The 23,775-nt window shown below is 43.2% G+C and overlaps 2 protein-coding genes across 3 annotated transcripts in view; one reads left to right on the forward strand and one right to left on the reverse strand.

Annotated features, from left to right (window-relative positions):
- The window catches only part of VPS26C (VPS26 endosomal protein sorting factor C), a 22,451-nt gene extending 10,952 nt beyond the window's left edge, over positions 1-11,499 (forward strand). For both annotated transcript variants that reach the window (XM_039387315.1, XM_027730055.2), the window contains exons 2-8: positions 403-546; positions 1,495-1,644; positions 3,498-3,578; positions 5,353-5,427; positions 6,412-6,562; positions 6,853-7,005; positions 8,337-11,499. In XM_039387315.1, coding sequence (XP_039243249.1) covers positions 403-546; positions 1,495-1,644; positions 3,498-3,578; positions 5,353-5,427; positions 6,412-6,562; positions 6,853-7,005; positions 8,337-8,419 — 837 coding nt within the window. In that variant the 3' untranslated portion in view covers positions 8,420-11,499. The remainder of the gene's footprint in view (positions 1-402; positions 547-1,494; positions 1,645-3,497; positions 3,579-5,352; positions 5,428-6,411; positions 6,563-6,852; positions 7,006-8,336) is intronic.
- The window catches only part of TTC3 (tetratricopeptide repeat domain 3), a 51,408-nt gene continuing 37,238 nt past the window's right edge, over positions 9,606-23,775 (reverse strand). Inside the window, exons 28-43 of the mRNA XM_039387317.1 lie at positions 23,370-23,446; positions 23,109-23,246; positions 22,043-22,907; positions 20,157-20,222; positions 19,609-19,758; positions 18,490-18,629; positions 17,844-17,912; positions 17,411-17,507; positions 16,465-16,565; positions 15,077-15,170; positions 14,499-14,597; positions 12,569-12,981; positions 11,921-12,041; positions 11,567-11,779; positions 11,263-11,352; positions 9,606-10,819 (exon numbers count right to left, since the gene is read on the reverse strand). Coding sequence (XP_039243251.1) covers positions 10,709-10,819; positions 11,263-11,352; positions 11,567-11,779; positions 11,921-12,041; positions 12,569-12,981; positions 14,499-14,597; positions 15,077-15,170; positions 16,465-16,565; positions 17,411-17,507; positions 17,844-17,912; positions 18,490-18,629; positions 19,609-19,758; positions 20,157-20,222; positions 22,043-22,907; positions 23,109-23,246; positions 23,370-23,446 — 2,844 coding nt within the window. The 3' untranslated portion in view covers positions 9,606-10,708. The remainder of the gene's footprint in view (positions 10,820-11,262; positions 11,353-11,566; positions 11,780-11,920; positions 12,042-12,568; positions 12,982-14,498; positions 14,598-15,076; positions 15,171-16,464; positions 16,566-17,410; positions 17,508-17,843; positions 17,913-18,489; positions 18,630-19,608; positions 19,759-20,156; positions 20,223-22,042; positions 22,908-23,108; positions 23,247-23,369; positions 23,447-23,775) is intronic.

The following is a 23,775-nucleotide window of genomic DNA, read 5'->3' on the forward strand; positions in this document are numbered from 1 at the left end:
CCCTTCCCTCTCCCATGGCTGTCCATCCCACTTCCCATGGGACAATTCCTCCTGGAAGTTTATTCTAACTCATGGAATGGAACTTGTCTGTTGCCAACTGACCCAATTGTTGTTGATGGGGGTGTTTTTCATCTTCCTGCAGAGGAAGATCTTGAAACTTTGGGAAGAAGTTGAAGCTCTTCTGTAAAGAGGAGGATGATATTTTTAAGGAAAACAAGCCAGAAGTGCAGAGCTCTCTCCCTACATTCCTTTATCATCACTCTTTGTGTCTCCTGACGAGGTTACACCGTTCTTTGGGAACAGTTTCCTCGAGTTTGAAGATCAGTTACACACTGTCTGGCCAACAGCTCTGGAAAAAGTGGATTTAAACAAATGTTTTCATGTTGTCTTCTTTTCCATCAGGAAGTTCTTTCTGGAGTTGTGGTCATCACAAGCAAGGACACAGTCCAGCACCAGGGAATCTCCTTAACCATGGAGGGGTCAGTAAATCTGCAGCTCAGTGCCAAAAGTGTGGGGGTGTTTGAGGCTTTCTACAACTCTGTCAAGGTAAGACCTGCACAGCTTGATGTTTTCAGCACAAAAACTCTGTCTCTCTTCCCAGAGGAAATCTTTCCTTAATGGCTCTCAGGTGGTCAAAGGATTTCATGGCATGGAAATGAAGGGGAAAGCAGGGAAATGGAAATGAAGGAAAGCTCAGCATTAGCTGGAGATCCCAGAATCACAGGATGGTTTGGGTTGGAAGGGACCTTAAAGATCAACCAGTTCCATCCCCTGCCATGGGCAGGGACACCTTCCACTAGCCCAGGTTGCTCCAAGCCCCATCCAACCTGGCCTTGGACACTTCCAGGGATCCAGGGGCAGTCACAGCTTCTCTGGGCAACCACCACCCTCACAGAATTTCTTCCCAATATCCCATCTAACCCTGCCCTCTGGCAGTGAAAGCCATTCCCCCTTGTCCTGTCCCTCCATCCCTTGTTCCCAGTCCCTCTCCAGCTCTCTTGGAGCCCCTTTAGGCCCTGGAAGGGGCTCTCAGCTCTCCCTGGAGCCTTCTCTTCCCCAGGTGAACACCCCCAGCTCTCCCAGCCTGGCTCCAGAGCAGAGTTGCTCCAGCCCTTGGATCAACTTAGTGGGCTCCTCTGGGCTTGTTCCAACACCCCCACATCTTTCTCATGTTGGGGAAAATAATGATAAAATTCCAGAGGGAAAAGAAGTGTCACCTCCAAGCAAAACTCCACTTTCCAGAGTGCTGGAGACGCTGCTGATGGAGCTCCCTGGATATCTCTGGTCATTAGTGTGATGCAGCCATAAAACAGATCACAAATGGTTGTCCTGAGGAAAATATTAATATTTCTTTTCATTGTAAAGAAATATCCCAGCACTGTGTGTTGTGAAGAGGTACCTGAGATTCTGGAAAACCAGGAAGTCTGTTAGAGTTTAGTGGATGTTGTTGGTTCTGTGTTTCAACCTAAACTTCCCTACTATTTCTCTTTGCAGCCTATTCAGATTATTAACAGCACTATTGAAATGGTAAAACCAGGGAAGCTTCCCAGTGGCAAGACAGAAATTCCCTTTGAATTCCCACTGCACATGAAGGGGAACAAAGTCCTGTATGAGACATACCATGGTGTGTTTGTTAACATCCAGGTGAGCTTCTCTCCATAAAAATCTGCCCTTTCAGCTGCAGAACCTGTTCTAAAGCATCTCTTAATCCATGGGAATTGAGGATAAAGTTTGGGGGTGGAAGTTTTCACAGTGCAGAGTGTTTTCTCAGTTGGAAGACTGAGCCTTCCACATCATCATCCTGTAAACCTTTAAGGAATGATGGCCCAAAGAAGGTGTTCTGGACCTTGTCACAACTCTGACATCCTGTATCTGATCCCTCCTTGTGTTGGAGACAACTGTGTCCCTCCCCTTCCTGCAAAACAGCTGCACCCAGTGTGGGTTTGTTCAAAATAAATGTGTAATCTCACCAGGAAAACTCAAACCAAAGTGTTGAGAGCTCGTGGCAGCTTCCAGACCAGGGATTGTTTGCTTTCCCATGAGGAATAACATTCCCTGCCCAAAGCTGTGTGGGGTTTGTGCTGTTGACAGAATCTTGTGGAACCACCACAAGTTTGAGATTGGACCTTTTTTGGTTAAAATTTTTGTTAAAATTTTTGTTAAAATTTTTGTTAAAATTTTTGTTAAAATTTTTAGTTAAAATTTTTGGTTAAAAATTGTTGTACCATAAGTGGGTTGGTTGGTTTTAGGGATTTTTTGGGGGGGTTGTTTTGCTTTTATTTTTGAGGGAAAGCCTTTCCTCACCCGTCTCTTGAAGGTAAATATTGTGTTAGACAATTAATTCTTTTATTACAGTGTGGAATTAAAAAAACAACCTAACTACACCACCCCCAATCAGCCTGTCAGAAGTAACTAAAAGAAAAAAAAAAATCCCTTGTTTTTTTGTCTTTTTTTTTAAGGACTTCCCATCTATTTTTTCAGTTTTTGGAACATTTGTTGTTTGTGGTGGGTCTGTCAGAAATGGTGCAGAACTGGTTCAGTTGCTCCCCATATCCCAAATAACTTGCTGTGATCAGCAGCAGTTGGTTTAAGGTGCTCTTTAATGGGGAATATTTGGTTTGTTCTGTCATTCCCTCTCTCCTCTGTGTAGCTTCTCTTGACAAGCTGGAGGATAAAATGCAATTTAAAAAATGAATAATTCAGATTTCAGCCAAACTTTTGAGTCCTGCTCTCCTGAAGAGGAAAATGTAACACTGAGGTGCTGGTTAAGAGACACTTCCTAAACCTCTGTGCAAGGCCTGGGCAGTTTAATTAAGCCTCTCTTTTTTGATTTAGGGATTAGTTGTGGGTTCAAGTCTCTGTTCTCATGCAGAGACCTTTTAATTATCCACTGATGGGCAAGTTTGGGGCCATGAAGGAGAAGTGAGGAAGCCAAATCCCTGCTCTGAGGGCACCTCTTTTTGCCAGTTCCTCATCTGGAAAGAAGGAATTCAAACCAAGCCACAACAAACCCCCCATCCCAACAAATTCCCTGTCCTGTAAGGACACTCAGAGGCTTTGTTAGAGATGCTGAAGTGTGGGATTACTGGGATAACTATTTTCAGCTGGCTGGTTTATGGCTCCCATTTTTAGGGGAGGAATTTGGCAGCAAATTAACCTCATTGCCTGATTTCACTGCAAACTTTAAGCTCAGCTGTGTGGTTAAAGACAGTTCCCCATTAAATACCCACAGAACTGTTCCCACCTAAGCTCAACCCTTGCAATAAATTTAAAATTAGGAGGGCTGTGAATACATTGTGTCAATAATCCCTTATCCAGAGGAGAGGGAGGGAAAAGCAATTCCATAATCACCCTGAGCTGGAGGTAACAGCAGCAACATTCTGCACAGAGGCAACAGAAGGATGAAAAGTTGAAAGAGGGAGAATAAATCTGAACTGGAGAGAGAATAAATCTGAATTAAAGCTCTTCTTTTCCCTGTGTCATCCCATTCCCACCAGTACACCCTGAGGTGTGACATGAGACGGTCTCTGCTGGCAAAGGACCTGACTAAGACTTGTGAATTCATTGTCCACTCCCTGGTAAGTGAGATTTAGGGGTTTTTTCCTCCACTTTAAGTGAAGTTTAGAAGGTTAGAAAACCAAGTAAACCCATGGAATTTGTAGTAGTGACACGTGGGATCGTAGGAGTGTAAAATCAGGGAATATCCTGAGTTAGGAAGGACACACAAGGATCATCAAATCCAGCTCTTGGCTCTGCACAGGAGAGCACTGTCCAAAATATCTGAGTGAAGGAAGCAAACCCCAAAACAAACCCACCCCAAAGAGCTGAGCTGACAGTTCTGGTGAGAACAACCCATTTCTTTTGATTTTAAAGAAAACAGGACAGAGAGGATTTGGATTTTAAGATGGTTTTACACTGCCCTGAGTTTATTCTCTTATTCATGCTCTCAGTTCAGGAACAATGGGGGGGTTGGATAAATATGATGTCATTCTTCTGAACACTGTTTCAAATTACCTCAGGAGTTCTCAGCCAAAGGTTGGAGGCCCCCACAGTGCCTGTCCTAGAAACGGGGGTTTGGTGGGGAAGAGAAAAATTCCTGATTTCTGTTCTTCAGAGGAGTAGTTATGATTTAGAGCCCTGACTCCCAGGATCAAGGCTGGAAGAAGAGACCTTCAGGAACATCCAGTCCCACCAGAATCACCCCTAATCCATGACCCCAAGGGCCACATCCTAAAACACTTCCAGAATCAGCCACTCCACCACCTCCCTGGGATGTTTATTCCAAGGCCTGACCACTCTGTGGTCCCTAATTGTCCCTAATACCTAATCCTTGTAGGATGAGGTCTGACTGTCTCCCAGGAAATGTTTTGCTGGTTGTTTGAAGTTCCTGTATCAGATTTGGGTCTGGTTTATGTTGATTTGTGCCTGTCCAGAGCAGGTCAGGACAGTACAGACCTAATTAAACACCTCTTGTTCCATATAAAACTTGCTGGAACATCCTGTTTGTATCATTCCTTTGAACTCCAACAGGACAGTGAATATAAGAATCTTTTGTTTTACTTGTGACCAGTGGTGGAAATATGTTATTTTAGCTCTGTAATGCCTTTCTAAAAGATTTAGTTTGGTGTCATAAACAAGTTTATGGTAAGATTTCATTATTTCCTAAAATACATTATGCTACATTTTATTGGTCCATTATTACATTATAAGTGAGCCACACTTGTCAAAACAGTGAAAAATTACATATCCTGCAGTTTTCCTGGTTTTATTTCTTGTTCTCACTACAGCACTTCTGAGATCACAAGTCAGTAAATCATGAATCTCTCAGTCAGGGGGAATTAATGAGGTTTTACTGAACATATAATTCTCACTGTCAGTGCTCAATGCACCATTTCCCTTAAGCTTCTCCTCTGCCAGAATTTGTCATTTTGGGCAAACACAGCCAATCTTTTGCTAATCTCTTCCATCTTGCAGCTGGGCAGCAGCAGCTATTTGGAATTCTTAAGGAGTGAGGGCAGATCCTAACAAAGAATTCCAGTCCAGCCCATTGGTGGGGAATAAGGAGAGGGAGGGAGAGTTTATACAACTCATTGGCCCTGCCCAAATTTAATAATGAAAGGAAACATTTCCAGGGACGTGTAAAATGAAATTATTTATACATTAAAAAACGTGGAATTTAATTTTTTTTCCCTCTAACACACTTTATGCTTCAGATAGGGAGTGTATTCCTGCTTTAGAGAGTGTATTCCTGCTTTTCCAGCTGGTTTGGAGCAGCCAAGTGTTGTGGTTTTTAATCTTCTCTGGATGTTTTGTGGATCAGAGCTCCCAGTTTAACTCTGTCCTTCCTTGCAGTCACAGAAGGGGAAGCTGCTGCCCAGCCCCGTGGACTTCACAATCACTCCTGAAACTCTGCAAAATGTTAAAGAGGTAAAAGGATTTGCTGTTCTCTTATTTTAAATGTAATGTTTGTGTGATTCTGAGTGAGACCAGGGGAATGATTAAATGCTGCCCTGCAGATAATCAGCTCTTTTTACCCCCTTCTTTCTCACTTTTCTAAGCAATAAAGTGATTCTGCCTCATCTTTCACATCATGGTGACCAATTCAAGGTGGAATTTTGTTCAGTAACCACTGGATATTTGTATCCTTTTCCTGAGTGAAAGGAGGCAGTGGAGCCAAGGAAAACATTTTATACCATGGATAGCCAAAAGCCCTTAAAAATGTGTATTTTGGTCCTTGGTTGTGCCATTTTTTTACATCCTTGCCTGGCTTTGGGAAGCCTGAAGGAGGGCAGGATTAGGTGGGATATTGGGAAGAAATTCTTGACTGTGAGGGTGGGGAGGGGCTGGGATAGAATTCCCAGAGAAGCTGTGGCTGCCCCTGGATCCCTGGAAGTGCCCAAGGCCAGGTTGGACAGGGCTTGTAACAACCTGGAATAGTGGAAGGTGTCCCTGCCCATGGCAGGGGGTGGCACTGGATGGGCTTTAAGGTCTCTCCCAACCCAAACCACTCTGGGATTCTGTTCCTGCCAGTCTCCCTCCTTCACCATGAGGTTCCAACTCCTGGATGAATTGTAATGGCCAAGTGCTGTCAGTTCATCCCGGGAAAAGTCCATCCCTTGGGTGGATGGAATGGGCAGGAAGGATGCCTGGCAAGGGAGAGGATTGTGGAGATGCCCTAATGCAGATGGGTAAGGATACAGATTGAAAAAGTTATTGAAGCTCCTTTCTGAACTCCTGAGTTCTTAACCTTGGAACTTTGGGGCATTTCCTTCACATTTGGATAATCCTCTGTAGGGTGTTTTTTTTCCTTAGTCTGCTCTTCCAGCAGTGTCTCTTCCTTAAGAGTTGGCCTGGGTGATCCTTGTGGGCCCCTTCCAGCTCAGAATATCCTTGTGATTCCTTCTTTTCCAGAGAGCCTCCCTCCCCAAATTCCTGATCAGAGGGCACCTCAATTCCACCAACTGTGTGATCACCCAGCCCCTGACGGGGGAGCTGGTGGTGGAAAGCGCCGAGGCCGCCGTGAAGAGCATCGAGCTGCAGCTGGTCAGAGTGGAGACCTGTGGTGAGTGTCCCTGTCCGTGGAAAACGTGGGGAACAGCCCCCAGGAATTACCTGTGCTTGTTCACCTTCAATTTGGAATATTGTGACAAGCCAGAGAGCATTAAAAAGACCTTCAAAACGACGGTTTGCGCTTCGGGTGGAATTTAATTAATTCCAGTTCATTTAAATAACTCCGTGATCCTTAACTTGCAGCTCAAAAGTTTTTGCCCCCAATCCCAGTGTATCTTTGCTGCTTTCTCTCACCTCTTCCCCTTTCCCTGCTCTCCCTGTGCCTCCCTGCTCCTTCCCCAGGCTGTGCTGAAGGTTATGCCCGGGATGCCACGGAGATCCAGAACATCCAGATCGCCGACGGCGACGTCTGCAGGGGCCTCCCCATCCCCATCTACATGGTGTTCCCCAGGCTCTTCACCTGCCCCACCCTGGAAACAACCAACTTCAAAGTTGGTGAGTGTGTGGCACTTGATGCTCTGGAGGCATTTTTTGTTTTCCATCAGGGATGAGTTTCTAGTTTTCCTTCAGCTTCTGGCAGGTAACGGGATAAATCCGGTGCTGCGGGAAGGACCAGGGACATCCTGGTCCTGGAAACACATCCTGGTGTTTCCCTGGAGAGGCTTCCTGAAGAGGATGTCACAGATTGGGAAAATACAGCCCAAACATTTCCAATAGAAACCCCTGAGCAACCATTAAACTACTTCTGACTAACAGAATTCCATGATAAAGGGACAGGAGAAACAGTGGAATGCAGGTCATTTTTTTCCCCTGCTAAAAGTTGCACGTAATTAAACACTTGAATAATAATCCAAGAATAAAATTCCCTCTTTTCCTCAGCAGTGAGAGCCCCCTCTTTCCATTTCCTCTCTGTTTTGTTTCCCACTCTTCCTGCTGGAAGCCCTTGGTCTGGCTGTGACTTTGCTTTTCTTAACCTACACCACCTGCTCCTCCCCTGCTGATTGTGGCCAAAATCCAGCATTTTTCTTAAGAAAATGAGGATTTTCCTCACTTGCTCAAACAATTACTGCAAGAATCACTTGGCTAGTTTGTATTTCTTCCCTCCACCCTGTTGGAATCTTGGTACAGAATCTGTGTGCAGTGATTTTCCCCAAAATAATATTTTTACTTATTTTTTTGCCATTTTTAGCTCTTGAATAGCAATTTAAATTGTTAGTGTGGGAGCTACTTTTATTTATAAGAAGTATCTTAATATAGTTACAAAGACTCTAAAAAAAGGGCAGTTATTTTCAGTTTATTTTGATTTCTGCTTCCCTTCATTTATTAGCTCTGCCTGGCTTTGTCTTGTCTCCATTTGGGATTATTGATCTGATTTTGGCTTTGAATGACAGCATATAGTATGTAAAGAGTAGATTTTCTTCTGGAATTCTTATTCCATAGTTTGCAGATCTGTTGTAGTCCAGTTTCATTTCCCGAGGCTGTTAAATGCTGGCAACAGGGCAGGAATCTCTCCTGGGATTCTCCCACTTCCCTGCTTCTAAACACCATGTTTAGGTGTCTCTCCCAAAACATTTTGCTCCTTGACATGTGAACTCTGTTGTCCAAAAGACTTTTGTGTCACAGTTTATCTCTGACAACTGAATCCAGAGGAATCCCAAAGATTAGAACGAGGCAGGAATTCTCTAGGAAGGGTCCAAGGTGTGGGATCAGGTTCTGCCTGGGGGGCAGTGCCCTGTGTGAGAGCAGGAGCTCCTTCCTGCCCTTTATCCTGCTGGCAGGATCCAGTTTTCCATGGAATTCTCCCTTTTCTTTTCCCCTTCTCCCAGAGTTTGAGGTGAACATCGTGGTCCTCCTGCACGACGACCATCTCATCACTGAGAACTTCCCACTGAAGCTCTGCAGGATGTAAAGACCCAGGGAAGGACTTCCTGGAAAAGGCCCAAATTCTTCAGAGGAAAAGTGAAACTTTATCCATGCCTGATTCCAGCTGGAGCCACCTCACTCCCTGTGGGTCCTTTTGTGCTCTCAGTTCTCTGGTCATCTTTCCCAGAGAGCCCACCTGGACTTCCCAATCCAGGCAGCCTTGGCAGGGATCCTTCTGCCTTCAACAACCACATTATCCCCACTTTTCCTCAGGCAAATCCTGAAGGAATGATTTTGCAGCTTTCTGCAACTGGTGTGTAAGTACGTAGGAAGTTTCTCTCCTTATTTAATTCCATCATATTTGTTCCAAAACCCTTTGAAGACCCCTTAAACCTGTTGAATCCTGTTATATCCATACTGGGAATTGTGATATAATGATAAATAGGGTCTTTGAAGGGATAAAAAAGGAAGGTGCTGCTGTGGGATCAGTGTGAAAGAAGTGAAGTAACACCGAGGAAATTTTGGTCAAATTGGGAACATGAGTCTGTGTTGGAGGAATAAATTCACCTGTTTGTAACTGTGCAGCTTAAAGGAACTTTATAGGCAAGGAAGAACCTTCCCAACACAAACAGGTTGTGGATTTTGGGGTTGTTTTAATGGAACAGCCACAAGTTGATTTTAATTGTGAATTTTTCCATGACTCTTCCCTGTGGGGTAGAGGCAGGCTCAGGTATAAAGTATTATGGGAATTGGAAGTGTAAAAGTGAGCTCCTGAAAAGGCAGAATTAAGAAAAGTGCCCCAAAGTCATTTCCTTTGGCTTTATCCAGCAGCTTTGCCAAGCAGGACAGTGTCATTCCAGGGCTGGCCCTGGTGTTTTAGGGAGCAACAGCTGGAATTTTTATTTCAGTCTCTTATTGGGGGGGGAAAATGCTATTTAATAAAACCTCACACTTTTCTTTAAGACCAGGGGATGGTACAGGGTGATTTTTGGGAAGTGGAAGCCACTCTTTGTAGTCCCCAGAGCAGCTCTTCCAACTCCTGTTGTCCCAGGGGATGTGGAAAGAGCAGCCCCAGCACCTGGATTAGGGAGGCTGCAACCCCCCAAAAATACTGGAAGGTGAAAAGGAGGCAAGTGCTGGAATTCCTCAGGCTCCAAGGTGCTTCAGCTCCATGGAATTATTTACTCACCCATAACTCAGACTTAGCAGAAATATTACACACACCCCAACCCTGCATGAGCTGCAGCAGTAATTTTAATTTCTTATTCAAGTGCCAATTCATACACTGATTAATCACAGAGTAGTTTAAAACTTCAGCTGGAGGATATTTATCACTGGGGGGAACAAGTGATCCCTAGAATTAGCTAATGAGCTCATAATCCAGTTAATGCTGCCTGGATTCAGACAACAGCCACATTTGATTTTCAGTTTGAGATTTTCAGTCTCTACTCCTCATTTTTTGGCTCTTGGAGGCAAATGTGACAGTGCTGAAGGTGCTCTGGCAAGCTCAGACTCTGAAGGCAGTGGGAAAACCATTCTTGGAGCTGTTTAAATTCTGCCCCTCACTGGTGACCAGTTCCTGCACAAAATACAGATGTTGCTTTAGCCAAAATAAAAATCCTGTCATTCCCATTTAAACAGATCAGCTCTTCAACAGTGGGGGGGAATTCAAACCCTATTTTGAGGGTTTGAATTAAAGAATCCGTTAAAGAATGGATCCACTGTATTCCAGCTCCATTCACATGAACACTTTAAAATTCTTGCTTCAATAAATTACTAAAAGTCAGTATTTAAACAATTTTATGCAGAGAGAGGAGCTGCAGGGATGAACTGCACTCCAAAGGGCCTGACTGGAATCCTGCAGTTCAACTGGAATTGCTGATGCCAGAGGAAGGGAATATCTTGGCTCTTCCAGTTCTGCATTTGGGTCTCCTGCTTGTTTGATATTGGAATTTGGTTGCAGTGTGGAATAAACCTGAGGGAAAACTCCCTCTTTACAGGAATTATGCTCTGGCCTTCCAGATAAAATAGATTTGCTACTTTTCAATTAAATTAAAAAAAAATCAAACAAAGGCCAGTTTTGTGTGCTGCCAGCCCTGAACCACATCAGCTTCTCACGTTCAGGCAGCAACCAGGAAAAGTGCTGGATCTTGGAGTCTGGGCCTTAATGCCAAGTGTTAAATCCCAACTCAGCCTGAGCTCTGTCACCACTGCCAATAAAACCAGGGGCCTGGTGCTGTCCCTCAGCTCTGGGGTTACTCTGCAGCCACTTTGCATGTGATTATGATGATTATGATGATGATTATTGCTATAAAGTGTTGAAATAAAGCCAGGACTAGGTGCACTTGTTCCATGCAGGAAGCTCAGGGAAGTCTTCGGGAAGGAGGGCGTGGACACGGCAGATGGGGCAGGTGCTGGAATGTTCCTTGAGCCACGTTCTGATGCACTGCAAGGGCAGGGAGAGAGGGAGGAGGCAAAGGCTGGGGTTAGAAAAATGTTCTCCAGTTCTAATCCATTTATTCTGCCAGAAGAAATCAGCAGTCAAGAAATAAGGCAAAGGGGAAAAGTCACCGACAGGAACACGGAGTTATTCTAACATAATCCTGACTTTTTTTACTCCCATGAAGTCCCACTATCAGGTGGCAAATGTAGGGATAGCCCAGTCCATAACTGTTGCAAACAGTCCAGATTTAATCTCTGAAGCCTCACTTTAAATTCACTCTGATGAATTATCACTTTACTTTAAAAAAGCCCTAAAGCTTTCTGAGACGGTAAAACCGGCTCTCAGGGCGAGTCTGGGGTGCAAAGGCTGGAAAAAAGCAAATTGTGCCCAGTTGTTTAAGCACTGAGGGGTAAATGGAGAGTTCAGAAAACAAGACCAGAACTTACTTCTCTGTGAAAATGATGCCCACACTCCAGTTCACACGAGTCTTTGCTCAGCTCATCGTGACAGATCGTGCAGGGATCCTCGCTGGAGGCCTGCACATGGAACGCTCAGTTATTGGAAAGCCAGCAGCAATTAATCAGCAAATTCCACTCAGTCAATTAGTTTACTAACTTTAACCAGGTCTATTTAAGCTTTTGTACACAAAATAAACGAGCCAGTTATTTTTTTCCCCAGCAATACCCCGATTGTTTCGTGTCTTGGACGGAGCACATGGCAACGACCTCACTGGAACAGAGGAGAACTTACTGCATTGTCCTGCTTTTTCCATTTAGCTTTAGGTATTGCTCCAACATTCCCCCAGGGCTGGAGGTTTGGCTGACGTGGGTTTTTATTTGAGGTGTTTTTAGGTGCAGGTCCTGCTCTGGAGGGACTGGGGGCATTTCCTTCTGCACCCGCTTCCCGACTCCGTGTTCCGGTCGGGGCTGGTGGAGCAGAGACTCTCCCTGCTGAAGTTGGTGCCTGAACAAAGAAGGGAATTTGGAGTGAGTTTGTATGTAGAGCTGGATGGCAAAGGGCACTTTGTGTAGTTTGGGGCTGTGCTGCTCCGTTCCCTCTGTCAGAAGATTCCCAGGCAGAGGCAGCGGCTCCACCCCCTCATACCTGGCTCTGCTGGTCCAGGATCAGCTCCGTCACTCGGTTCAGAACCTCATCCGAGCTCAGACCTGACAGGGTGTTCCCATTTCTTCTCTGCACCTCTCTTATAAAACCAGTGAAATCTGAACTGCAGGGACAGGAAAAACAAGGATCAATGACTGGTAACACGACACTGGAGGCTCCATGTTTGATTCCCAGCAGAAGAGCCTTAAAAACACCAACTTCTCCCACAAACTGGAGCAGGTGCCTGTTCCAGGAACTCTCAGTAACCAGAATCTGCCTTTATTGTAAAAAAACCCTAAACAATAATCAGAATCACAGAGTGGTTGGGTTGGAAGGGATCATCCTTAAAGATAATAGGGACACCTTCCACTAGAACAGGTTGCTCCAACCTGGCCTTGGACACTTCCAGGGATCCAGGGGCAGCCACAACTTCTCTGGGAATTCTATCCCAGCCCCTCAGCACCCTCACAGGGAACAATTCCTTCCCAATATCCCATCTAACCCTACTCTCTGTCAGTTTGAACCATTCCCCCTTGTCCTGTCACTCCAGGCCCTTGGAAACAGAACAAAACCAGTCCCTGTTGTACTTTATCCCTGGCTGTGCAGGACTTATCACACCCATTAAAACATTCCACTCATTCCAACCAATACCTGCTGTAGTTTGGGAATATACTCTGGAGCCGTGCAATAATATTTTCCAGTGCTTTTGGAAGCTTTTTGTTGTTTGGAAGTGCAGGAGGCCTTGGTTGCAGAGCTGAGGCATCCTGGTGGTTCTGGGTTGGCTGAGTGGCACTTCCAGAAATCCCTGATGGGTGAGGTGACGGGAGTTTATTGGAATATGATCCCTCTGGAGGTTGGGGATGTGTTTTCATGGATCCACCACTTGCAGAAGAAGCCTCAGTGGTGGCATGTGCTGCCTTAGCTCCAGCCTGGGTTTGAAGGGATGGTTGTGTTGGACCTTGACCTTCAGGACTGGAAAATGCAGGAAGTGAACTGGGATGTGCAGATGCCAAGGAATAGGTGACAATGGCTGGATCACTGACCAAAGGTCTGGCTGGGATTGTCTAGGAAACAAAACACATTTCACAGGAAAAACAGTGACTAAAACAAATTTGAGTTGAACTCTGGAGCATTTGCAGCTTTAAATATGACACATTTTGTGGTGCCAAGGACCTGGAAGGTGTCAATTTATCTTAAGAACTCCTTAAGATCAGTGCAGTTGTTTGACCTCAGGACTATTTTCTTTCAGATTTCTCTTCTAAAAGGTTATTCTGGTCTTCCTGCAGAAAAAAAACCAGATTCCAAAGGCAGAACAAGAGGCTCAAAAGTTGCTCTTTCCCAACCTGGAAATTGGTGGTGATTAAGTTATGTACATACTCTGTGACAATAAGCAGAAAGGAGATACCTAAAAATAAATGAGGAAGGAAAAGTATGTAGGAAAAAAGGAGTGGAACAATTACTTGTATAAATCCAGAGAAAGTGTAGTAATAATCTCAAATTTACAGTATCAGAACGGAGCCTTGAATCTAAATTATACCCAGAACAAACAAGAGAAAAAAATCTAAATGATACCCAGAAGAAACAAGAGAAAAACCCATGATTTTCTGCAGAGAGAAAATACATATAAAATGTAAAAAGGACCATCACAAGGTTAAAAAGAAACTGCCATGATTTGAGCAAAGCATTTGTGGAACTGTTGGCCCATGAGAAAATGTCTGTGAGCAGCATTTCCCTGGGCTGTGCTCATTCCAGAGGCACTTCCATAAGTGGTTGGACTCCAGACGTGGCTGGAAGTTGATTTTGGTGTTTGTAATCACTCACACGCGTTGGTGTAACAATTTCCTCAGGAGGAATTTCTCCCTGGAAAGGGTGGTCAGGTCTTGGCAGGGGCTGCCCAGGGGGGTTTGGAGTGCCCAGCCCTGGAGGTGTCCCAGGAAGGCCTGGCCGTGGCACTCAGTGCTCTGGGCTGGGGCACAAGGTGGGCATTGGGCACAGGGGGGATCCATGGGCTGGGAGGGCTTTTCCAGCCTCAGGGATTCTGGGATTCTCTGTAATGGGGTTTATCCTGATGGATTTTGGAGCTGTTCAACCTGGAGTAGAGAAGGCTCCAGGGAGACCTCAGAGCCCCTTCCAGGGCCTAAAGGGGCTCCAGGAGAGCTGGAGAGGGGCTTGGGACAAGGGCTGGAGGGACAGGACAAGGGGGAATGGCCTTAAGCTGAAGGAAGGCAGGGTTAGATGGGATATTGGGAAGGAATTCTTGGATGTGGGGGCAGTGAGGCCCTGGCACAGGTTGCCCAGAGAAGCTGTGGCTGCCCCTGGATCCCTGGAAGTGTCCAAGGCCAGGCTGGAGCAACCTGTTCTAGTGGAAGGTGTCCCTGCCCATGGTAAGGAGTGGAACAAGATGATCTTTAAGGTCCTTTCCGACCCAAAGCTTCTGTGATTCCATGATTTTGGTTCGACAGGAAAACCAGGATTTGCAAAACCATCAGTGCAGCATCTTCAGTTCAACTTTAAACAGCTTAAAAACCTCTCAAAGCAAACTGAAAGAACTTAAAAGTGCCATGAAAGGTGAGATACTCACCAGGACACTGGGAGGAGAGGGAATATCCATAATTTCCACCTTAGTGAGGGAAATCTGGGCACCACTTTTCACCAGCTCAATTTTCTCCTCATACTCAGCCTGCAGAGTGAAAACAAACCATCATCCTCCACCTCAGCTTTAATTAAAAGATCCCTCTTCATTTCACATTTACACTTTACATTTGAACTTTTCCAGAGACTTTTAAAAAAAGAAAAAAAAAAAACAAAACAAGAAAAGTTCCACAAATTTCTAAAGAAATCTAAAAGAACCAAGAGATCAGACTTGTTAATGTGGGATCTAATTTTAAAGCACAAGGTGGGATCCAATTTTGAAACACGTGGATAAAGGACAGATTTTTTTGCCTTTGTAAAATTGAAGATATTCACTGTAAATTTATTTAAATAACCTGGATTTAAAACTGTGTCTTTCTTCTGTAATTAAAAAAAAAAAAAAAAATCCCAGGTCAATACTTGGTGTTTAAAAAAAAAAAAAGGAATGCAAAGTTATTTAAGGTATTTATTCTGTTTTAATTTCCCAAAATTCAACTTAAAAGCTTGCTAAGAGAAAGGAAGCCTTACCTCTACTTTTTCCAGCTGTTTCTTTACATTGGAAATAAAAGTTTCCCAGGAATCAATCTGTGCCTTCAACAAAGGTGCTGCTGAAGCTGAGCTACTGAAATATTGAAGATTTGCAGTTAAATTCCAACATTCTCATTATTTTTCTTTAAGACCAGTGGTGTCTGTACAAGTTTCTCCCTCACCAACTAATCACTAAGTTCAAGATTTTAAGGGATTTCGGGTTAAAAAGTTAAATTCTTGGTGTTCAGATTCCATCCAATCCCAGAAGTGAACTCCTACCGTGGAATTTAGGATTTTGCAGCAACATAAGGACAGGGAAAGGGAACATGACTTAAATTTAAGGTGCCATCGAGGGCTAAATCAGGTCCTTGTAAGGAAGAAAACAACCTTGGCTGCCCAGTATTTTCTGTTCACACTTCAGTTCTTTCCCAGGGAAAACTGGGAATAAGTGGAATGTTCCCAGGTGCCTGATCTTTCCCAGCTGAGACACAAAACAGGGAGAAGGATGAGCCTCAAAGACCAGCTGAATTTTGGATGGGGCAATACTAAATACCCCAAATCTTGTGTACTTTGGATATTATAATTTCATATTTTCTCTAAATATTTTATTTTATTCAATTATGTCACATGAAGATAAATATTATTAAAAAACACCCCAAAATTACAGGTGAGTTTTGCTCCCAGAGGGATGCCAGCCTGAAACATAAGAGTTAAAGGCAGCTTTTCCTCAAGCTGAGTTAAATTAAACATTTATAATTCATATTCTTATATGTTATATATATTACATATATATTTCATGTATATAAAATACATAAAAAATATTATATATCATATATATGTATATATAATGTTTATAAAATATAATATATTTTATTTATATATTGTATAAAAATATAAGTATGTATAATATATATAATATAGATATATCTTATATATAAATATATTATGTACAATATATATAATATAGATATATCCTATATATAAATATATTATGTACAATATATATAATATAGATATATCCTATATATAAATATATTATGTACAATATATAATATAGATATATTATATATATTTCATAAACTATAGATCTTTTATATATTATATAATATCTGTTATATATTTTATATATTAAAAATTTATATTCTTAAAAAATAAAAATATAAAGTTAGTTTTAAAAATCCCCCAGATGTGTGATACTAAAGCAGGGGAAAAATTATAATTTTAATGTTAAAAATGTAAATACATTCATAATATTTAAACATTATCATAATAATTATAAATATTTTTATAATATTTAATCACAATAACAATAATAATAGTGAATAAACACTCTGTAATTGTATTTAACAACCAGGAGCACTAAAAGTTGTGGTGTGAACTCTCTGTACCTGCTCAGTGTCTTCAGCATCTTGAGATTTGCTTCTGCTTTGGCAACGGTGCCACTGAGCTTCCAAACTTCACTTTCCTTCCAGTTCTGGAATACTGAGATCTGGAACCAAAGAGTTAAAAAAAAAAAAAAAAAGTGTTAAAAAAAACCTCAAACACGAGGGGATAAAACCCCCTCCAACTAAATTTTAATTAGAAATTAATTAGAATCTGAAACAGGAGTTTGACGACACAAAGCACAAACACACCCAGTTCCTACAGGGAGGAATTTCAAGTGGAATGAACATCCCAGGGCTTTGGGGAGGATAAAAAGTTCCCTCTGCAGCTTCTCCCACATAAACACACACATCTATATGCAAATAAACAGATATTTAGGTATAAAAGGCAGCCTTTTAAATACTGCAAGGTTGAAGACTAGAGTGGACCAACAAGAGCCTTCAAGCTCTTCCTAAGAAAGGGAGAATTGTTCACAATATTCTCAATATTCCAGGCATTTCCAGCATAAAACAGCTTAGTTTGGAAAAAATATTGATACATGAGTTTTACCTGCATAAGGAAGTAGCTACATATTCATTAATAACTTAAAACAAGGAGGTTTTTAAATGTTTCTGTGGTTAATTCCAAATGGAATCTCTTCATAAACAAGGATGTGACTCAATTATCAGAGTTGAATTTTGTTTGGGGCAATAATTTGTGTCCCAGATTTCCTGCACTTTTAATACTAATTCAATAATAATAATAATAATAATAATAATAATAATAATAATAATAATAATAATAATGCACCTTGACCTGCAAAGTTTTGTGGGAAAACATAATGAACAGCATTAATCAATATTGGAATAACATTTTTGCTATCACTTTCCCCACCTCCAATGAGCACAAATGATCCAAGCTCTAGCAAAAGGTTTTTAAGGGGTTTTGGTGGTTTTTTTTTTTGGTTTGTACCTCTGCTTTAACAGCTCTTTTCACACACTCCTGGCAGTCATCTTGACTCTTTTTTATAAGCTCTTCCAATTTTACTTTCTCATTAGCAAATTTATTACTGTGAAATAAAAAGAAGTTAAATATTTGAGTAACATTTCCAGCAGAGCAGTATTTAAAATTTATGCCATTTTAGAGGTTTTCTACAGCTACTCTCTCTACTCAGTATCATGTAATCAAGGGAAATATATGAGAGTATGATGAAAAGACAGATGTCCAGTATTCTAAATATTAATATTTACTCAGGATAAGTAAATTAAACAAACTTAGAGTAAGAGATACAGGTTAAAGTGCTTATTTCTCCCTGAGCCTTTACCCAGAGTGAAGCAGAAAACTCCAATATTGACAAATCAGCAGAAAAAATGGAAATATTGCAGAAAAGTACAAGACTTTTTACCTGGTGTCCAGAAATGTATTTAAATATACATTATATTGCTTTTCCTTGTCGTCAATGGTCTTCAAATACCTGCAGGAATGAAACATTTATTAAACTTGTGCTGATAAAGGTTCGTTGGCAAACGTGTAACAGGTTCCTCTGTGGCCACAGTGACAACCTGTGTGCTTTAGATATTGTTGTATCTTAATATCTGTATATTTTAGATACTGTTTGATGCCATAAATATTACAGTGTTCCCACCCCTGGAAGTGTCCAAGGCCAGGTTTGGATCTTGGCGCAAGATCCTGGGCTGGTGGAAGGTGTCCCTGCCCGTGGCAGGGGCTTGGGACTGGATGAGCTTTAAGGTCCCTTCCAACCCAAACCATTCCATGATTCCATCCTAAGGACATTTAAATATATTCCTAATAAATCAGCAACTAATATAAAAACCAGGTTGATGGATTTTTCCAGAGAAATTCAGCCCAAAGAATAAAGATTAAACAACAGCACTGAAGGACCAAACTCCTCAGGGCTCTCTGACATCTTGACTTACCCAGCCAAGGGTTAGGTTTAGATATATAATAAATGAAATATATCTGTAAAAGTCAGAGATACCTGATGTCTTTCAAATGTCAGACTGCTGTAAATCTGTGTTTAAAATCAGTACCTCTCGTTGGTGTCTGTGTGTTTTTTGGCCGTGCTCCTCAGTGCTTTTAAGTTGTCTCTGTTCTCTTTTTTCTCCTGCTGCCATTTCTTCCCTTGTGCTTCCGAGTCCTGGTGAAACCAATCCAGTTCATTCTGGGAGACCTGAAAGCAGAAAACAAAGCTTCGTTTCTGAAAAGCAGTGGTTTATTCAGATGCAAGGTCGAGCAGAACGAGGATATTTATCATGGAATCACAGAATCAGCTGGGTTGGAAGGGACCTCCGAGATCATCAAGTCCAACCCTTGATCCAACCCCGCCGTGGTTCCCAGCCCATGGCACTGATGCCACATCCAGTCTGTCCTTAAACACCTCCAGGGATGGAGAATCCCCCACTTCCCTGGGCAGCCCATTCCAATGGCTGAGCACCCTCTCTGCAAGCCTTCCTTCTCTATCCAACTAACCCCCCCTGGCCCAGCCTGCAGACCCCGCCTCTTGTCTTGCTGATGGTTGCCTTGGCCCGATAAAGAGACCCACCCCCCCCTGGCTCATGCTATGTCAGTGAGTTGCAGAGCGTGAGGAGGTCTCCACTGAGCCTCCTTCTTCTCCAGCTGAGCCCCCCCAGCTCCCTCAGCCTCTCCTCACCGGCACTTTTCCCTCCAGTCCCTTCCCCAGCCCTCGGTTGCTCATCCTCTGGAACCTGCTCCCGCCCCCTCCCTCTTTCTGCGCTTGAGCGGGCAAGAACTGGACACAGCACTCCAGGGGTGGCCTCACCAGCGCTGAGTCCAGGGGCAGAATCACTTCCCTGCTCCTGCTGCCACCCTGTTCCTGAGCCAGGCCAGGATCCATTGGCCGTCTTGTCCCCCTGGGCACACTCTGGCTCCTGTTCAGCTCCCTGTCCATCCCCACTCCCAGCTCCCTTCCTGCCTGGCTGCTCTCCAGCCCCTCTGGCCCAGCCTGGAGCTGCCGGGGGTTGTTGTGTTATGATCCATCACAGACTGGGGTTGGAAGGGACCTTTATCATCCCATTCCACCCCCTGCCACGGGTTGAGACTCCTTCCACTATCCCAGCTTGCTCCAACGTGGCCTTGGACACTTCCAGGGACGGGGATTCCACACCCTGATCCAAGGATGGAAGTTTTACCTCAGTCTCTTCCACGCTTTTCCTCAGGAGCTCTTCCAAAGCACTGATTTCCTCCGAACTTCGGCTCTGCAGCTGCTCAAATTTCTCCTCTGCCTCTTTCAGTTGTTCTTTCAGCACCTGATGCTCCTTTTCCACACGCAGAATATCTCCCTGGAAAGAAATCAGGAGACAAAACCCAACCTAAATGACACATTTTCTCACTTTTATCTCCTGGTACAGACAGAAACCTGCCACTAACACCACTCTGAACTGTCTACATGCCCAAATGGAGTGTTTTTGTCAAGCCTCAAGATTTCTGGAAGGGAAATACAATCTCCCTAAAATACAGAACAAAGCTCAAACCCCTCCCTGTTGTGGGCCTGTGTGAAGTTTCCATGAAGAACATCACAGAATGCAGAAAGAGGCCAAACCACACAGTACCAAACCACCCAAAATACAGAAATACCTCTTAAAATATCCCATTTTCAGAGAACTTTATCTTCTCACTACTAAATTTTTTTGGGCATTCCTTTAACCTCCTTCATGAGAAATACAAAGATGTAACTTACTTGTTGGTTTTCAAATGGATGGAAAGGCAAAGTGTTGGTTTCCCTATCAGCTACTTCCTGATTGACCTAAAATACAAGAAATTTTGAGTAAATTAAAAAGCTTTCCAGTTTATAGATGCAACTACAAGGCCAGCTCTGGTTTGGAGCTCTTGTAGCTCACCTACAGCTTTACAAACCCAACTGATTTACTGAGCAGGTGTGAAACAATGCAGAAAAACGTTGTGAAAGCGTTTCTGGAAGGGATTTCAACCTGTAAAGAAAGTACTTGTCTGTCTGATCTTTCCCTAATTTCATGGACCACAAGCCTTTATACTGAGAGTCTTCAAACACAGCTGTGCCCTAACTGTCTGAAAACTTATATTTGCAAGAAGTGTCTGACAGCTCCCTGAGAAGCTGCTTTGTGAGTCCTAAACTCAAGATCTGCCACAGAAGTGCCTCTGCTTAGAAGGGACTCCAGGACCCTGTTTTGCTCCACCACTGAAAGACCTTAATGAAAGAACTGAAGTTCAAGATGTCCCTGTTCTAACAGGCTGTTAAAAATTGTGGTCAGATAAGCTTAAAATCATGGAATTGTTTAGGCTGGAAAAGAGCTTTAAGATCATCAAGTCCAACTGTTAACTCAGCACTGCCAAGGCACCACTGACCCCTGTCCCCAAGTGCCACGTCCACACAGCTTTAAATCCCTCAGGGATGGGGACTCCACCGCCTCCCTGGGCAGCCCCTGCCAATGCTTGACAACCTTTTCTGTGGAGAAATTCCTCCCAATGTCCCACCTGAGCCTCCCCTGGCACAGCTGGAGGCCGTTCCCTCTCCTCCTGTCCCTTGTTCCCTGGCAGCAGAGCCCGACCCCCCCCAGCTCCCCCCTCCTGTCAGGGAGTTGCAGAGCCAGAAGGTCCCCCCTGAGCCTCCTTTGCTCCAGGTTGAGCCCCCCCAGCTCCCTCAGCTGCTCCTGCTGCTCCAGCCCCTTCCCAGCTCCGTTCCCTTCCCTGCACACGCTCCAGCCCCTCCAGGTCTCTCTTCCATGAGGTTCCAGACCTGGACACAGCCCTGGAGGGGCCTCTCAGAAAACATGATGGAGTTTCCCCCTGAACTGACCCTAAAACCTGGGCCACTACTGTGAAACCAGAAGGAAAGCATCAGCCAGCAACTGTTAAATTGCACAAGTGTTGTAAAAGTGAAAACAAATCACTGAACTACAAAAGGAAAAATGACAACACAGAAGGACTTTCCTTCATCTCTAAAGCAAAGCTGAAACTAATTGTGCCCCAGCTCCCTCCTCTGGTGCCCAGTCAAAACTTCTGCACAAACTTGAGGCAGAACAAACTTCAGTCAGCAGCTCTTCAAAGAATTACAAATTAAAAACAAGAGTAGTCGTAGAAAGTGGCAGCAGCTTAAACTGGAAGTTATAAGGCATCATAGGATGGTTTAAATTGGAAGGGAACTTAAAGGATCAACTCATTCCAACCCCCTGCCATGGGCAGGGACACCTTCCACCAGCCCAGGTTGCTCCAAGCCCCATCCAACCTGGCCTTGGACACTTGCAGGGATCCAGGGGCAGCCACAGCTTCTCTGGGAATTCTGTCCCAGACCCTCCCCACCCTCACAGGGAAGAATTCCTTCCCAATATCCCATCTAACCCTGTTCTCTATCAGTTTGAAGCCATTCCCTCTTGTCCTGTCCCTCCAGCCCTTGGAAATAGTCTCTCTCCATCTTTCCTGGAGCTCCTTCAGGCCCTGCAAGGCCACAATCAGGTCACCCCAAAGCTTCCCTTCTCCAGGTTGAACAATCCCAGCTCTCCCAGCCTTTCCTCCCAGCAGAGCTGTTCCAACCCTCAGATCTTCTCAGTGGCCTAAAAAGCTCTCAATTATCCCATTTTCATTTCTTACCTGAACAGCCACCATCCTTATATGGGGGTTGCTCTTCATTCCAGGTTTACTTTTGCTTCCTTTTTCCACCTTAATAACCTGTTTACCATTTTCAGCTTCATCTGAACTACCTGGAGCAGCCAAATTCTCTTTATCCGAGTTCTCCAATTGGCCACAGGGGTCTTCACACGTTTGGATTTCAGTTGGGATGAAATTATCACGGACGTATTTTCTGACTGGAATTGCTGATTCCTGATTATCCTGAGGAGCTGCAGGGTCAGCATAGATATAACCAGGCTGCCTGGCAACATGTGGCAGGACAGGCACTGGAGAAGGCACAGGCAATATCCTTCCATATTGGTAACCCCAGGAAGTCTGAGGCAAAAATATGGGACTTGTAGAATCCAGGTTTTTTAGTAAAACGTCTGCAAACGACGACTTGTTTTCCATGGAATCGATACTCTGGCTTTGCAAGGAATTCCTGGATCTCCAGGAAGCAGGGAAGGAATAGGGCAAATATTGTAGAGTCTCATAACTTAAGTCAGGTGATGGTGGTATATGGGGTTGAACAGGGTAGGACTGGGGCTTGAATTCCTCAGCATCTGGATTTAACCGGAGGTTTTTCTGGGAATGATTCCCTTGCACATTCCCATCTATATAATTTTCACTTCTGTTTGTATTTCCCTCAAAGAAGACCGAGTGCTTCTTTAAGCAAATAAGATTATCCACCATAATGAAACGAAGGGATTTCAGAAGGAAAGATTCCAGGCCACCCTGATCCTCCACGACCTTTCGTGTTTCTTCAGGGAAATTTTCATATTCCCCAACTAGTAATTTATTATTAATTTCCAGAGGGCCATGTTCGTCCAAGATTTGAGTGAAATACCTGAAAAAAAAAATTTAAAAATTGTTATTTTTAATCCAAGTTTTTTAAATTTCATTCTAAACTTGTATTTCAGTGTATTAGTCCACACCTTTATGGACATACACCAGACCTCCCAAAGTATGGACTTAATGCAATAAATGATAAAAATTATGATGTAAAATAAAACCCTTGAATTTGCTGAGTACAGAAATTAATACTTACTCATATAAACTCTCAGAGATTGGATCTGGATTATTATAACTGTTACTATTTGAAACTTCATAGAGAGCTTCAAATTCCTCCAGTTGCTTCTGGAGATATTCTGGGATTAAAAATGGTTCATTTGTAAAATCTGTGTATCTTAAAAACAATAATAAAAAAAAGAAAGTTAACCCAGACTTGGTGTTTATAAAGTGATTCTTCTCCATCACTCTGGAGTTTGGGCAGTTAAAAAAAAAAAAAGAGATAAATGATGGTACTTACAAATTATTTTCTTCTATAAATATCTTCTCTTCTTCTCGTGGGGCTGTACTAACTCCACTGGATAATACTAAAATAGACTAATTGAAAACAGGTTGATTTGATTATTTTATGTCACAAAATTACAGGCAAAATGATCCCCTGTAAAGAGCAGGAGTAACTTGTTTACACCCTGATTTTGTTCTGTGACTTGGTTACGTTCGGATTATGAGCAGCAAAAACTTCTTGGACAATGATTGGCCCCAGCAAGGAAGTTCTTCCTTTAAAATTATTCATTTCTTCTTCAAAACTTCTTTTGGAAAAAGGAAATTGGGATATTCAGCCCAACAACATCCCTTTTTTTTTTTTTTTACCAGTTTCATCCAAATTCAATCAAATTCCCTTTATGTTGGAGGCAACTTTACCACAG

The sequence above is a fragment of the Pipra filicauda genome, unplaced genomic scaffold, assembly GCF_003945595.2.
Source record: "Pipra filicauda isolate LSUMZ 115617 unplaced genomic scaffold, ASM394559v2 scaffold552_size545530_pilon, whole genome shotgun sequence".
Classification (NCBI taxonomy): domain Eukaryota; kingdom Metazoa; phylum Chordata; class Aves; order Passeriformes; family Pipridae; genus Pipra; species Pipra filicauda.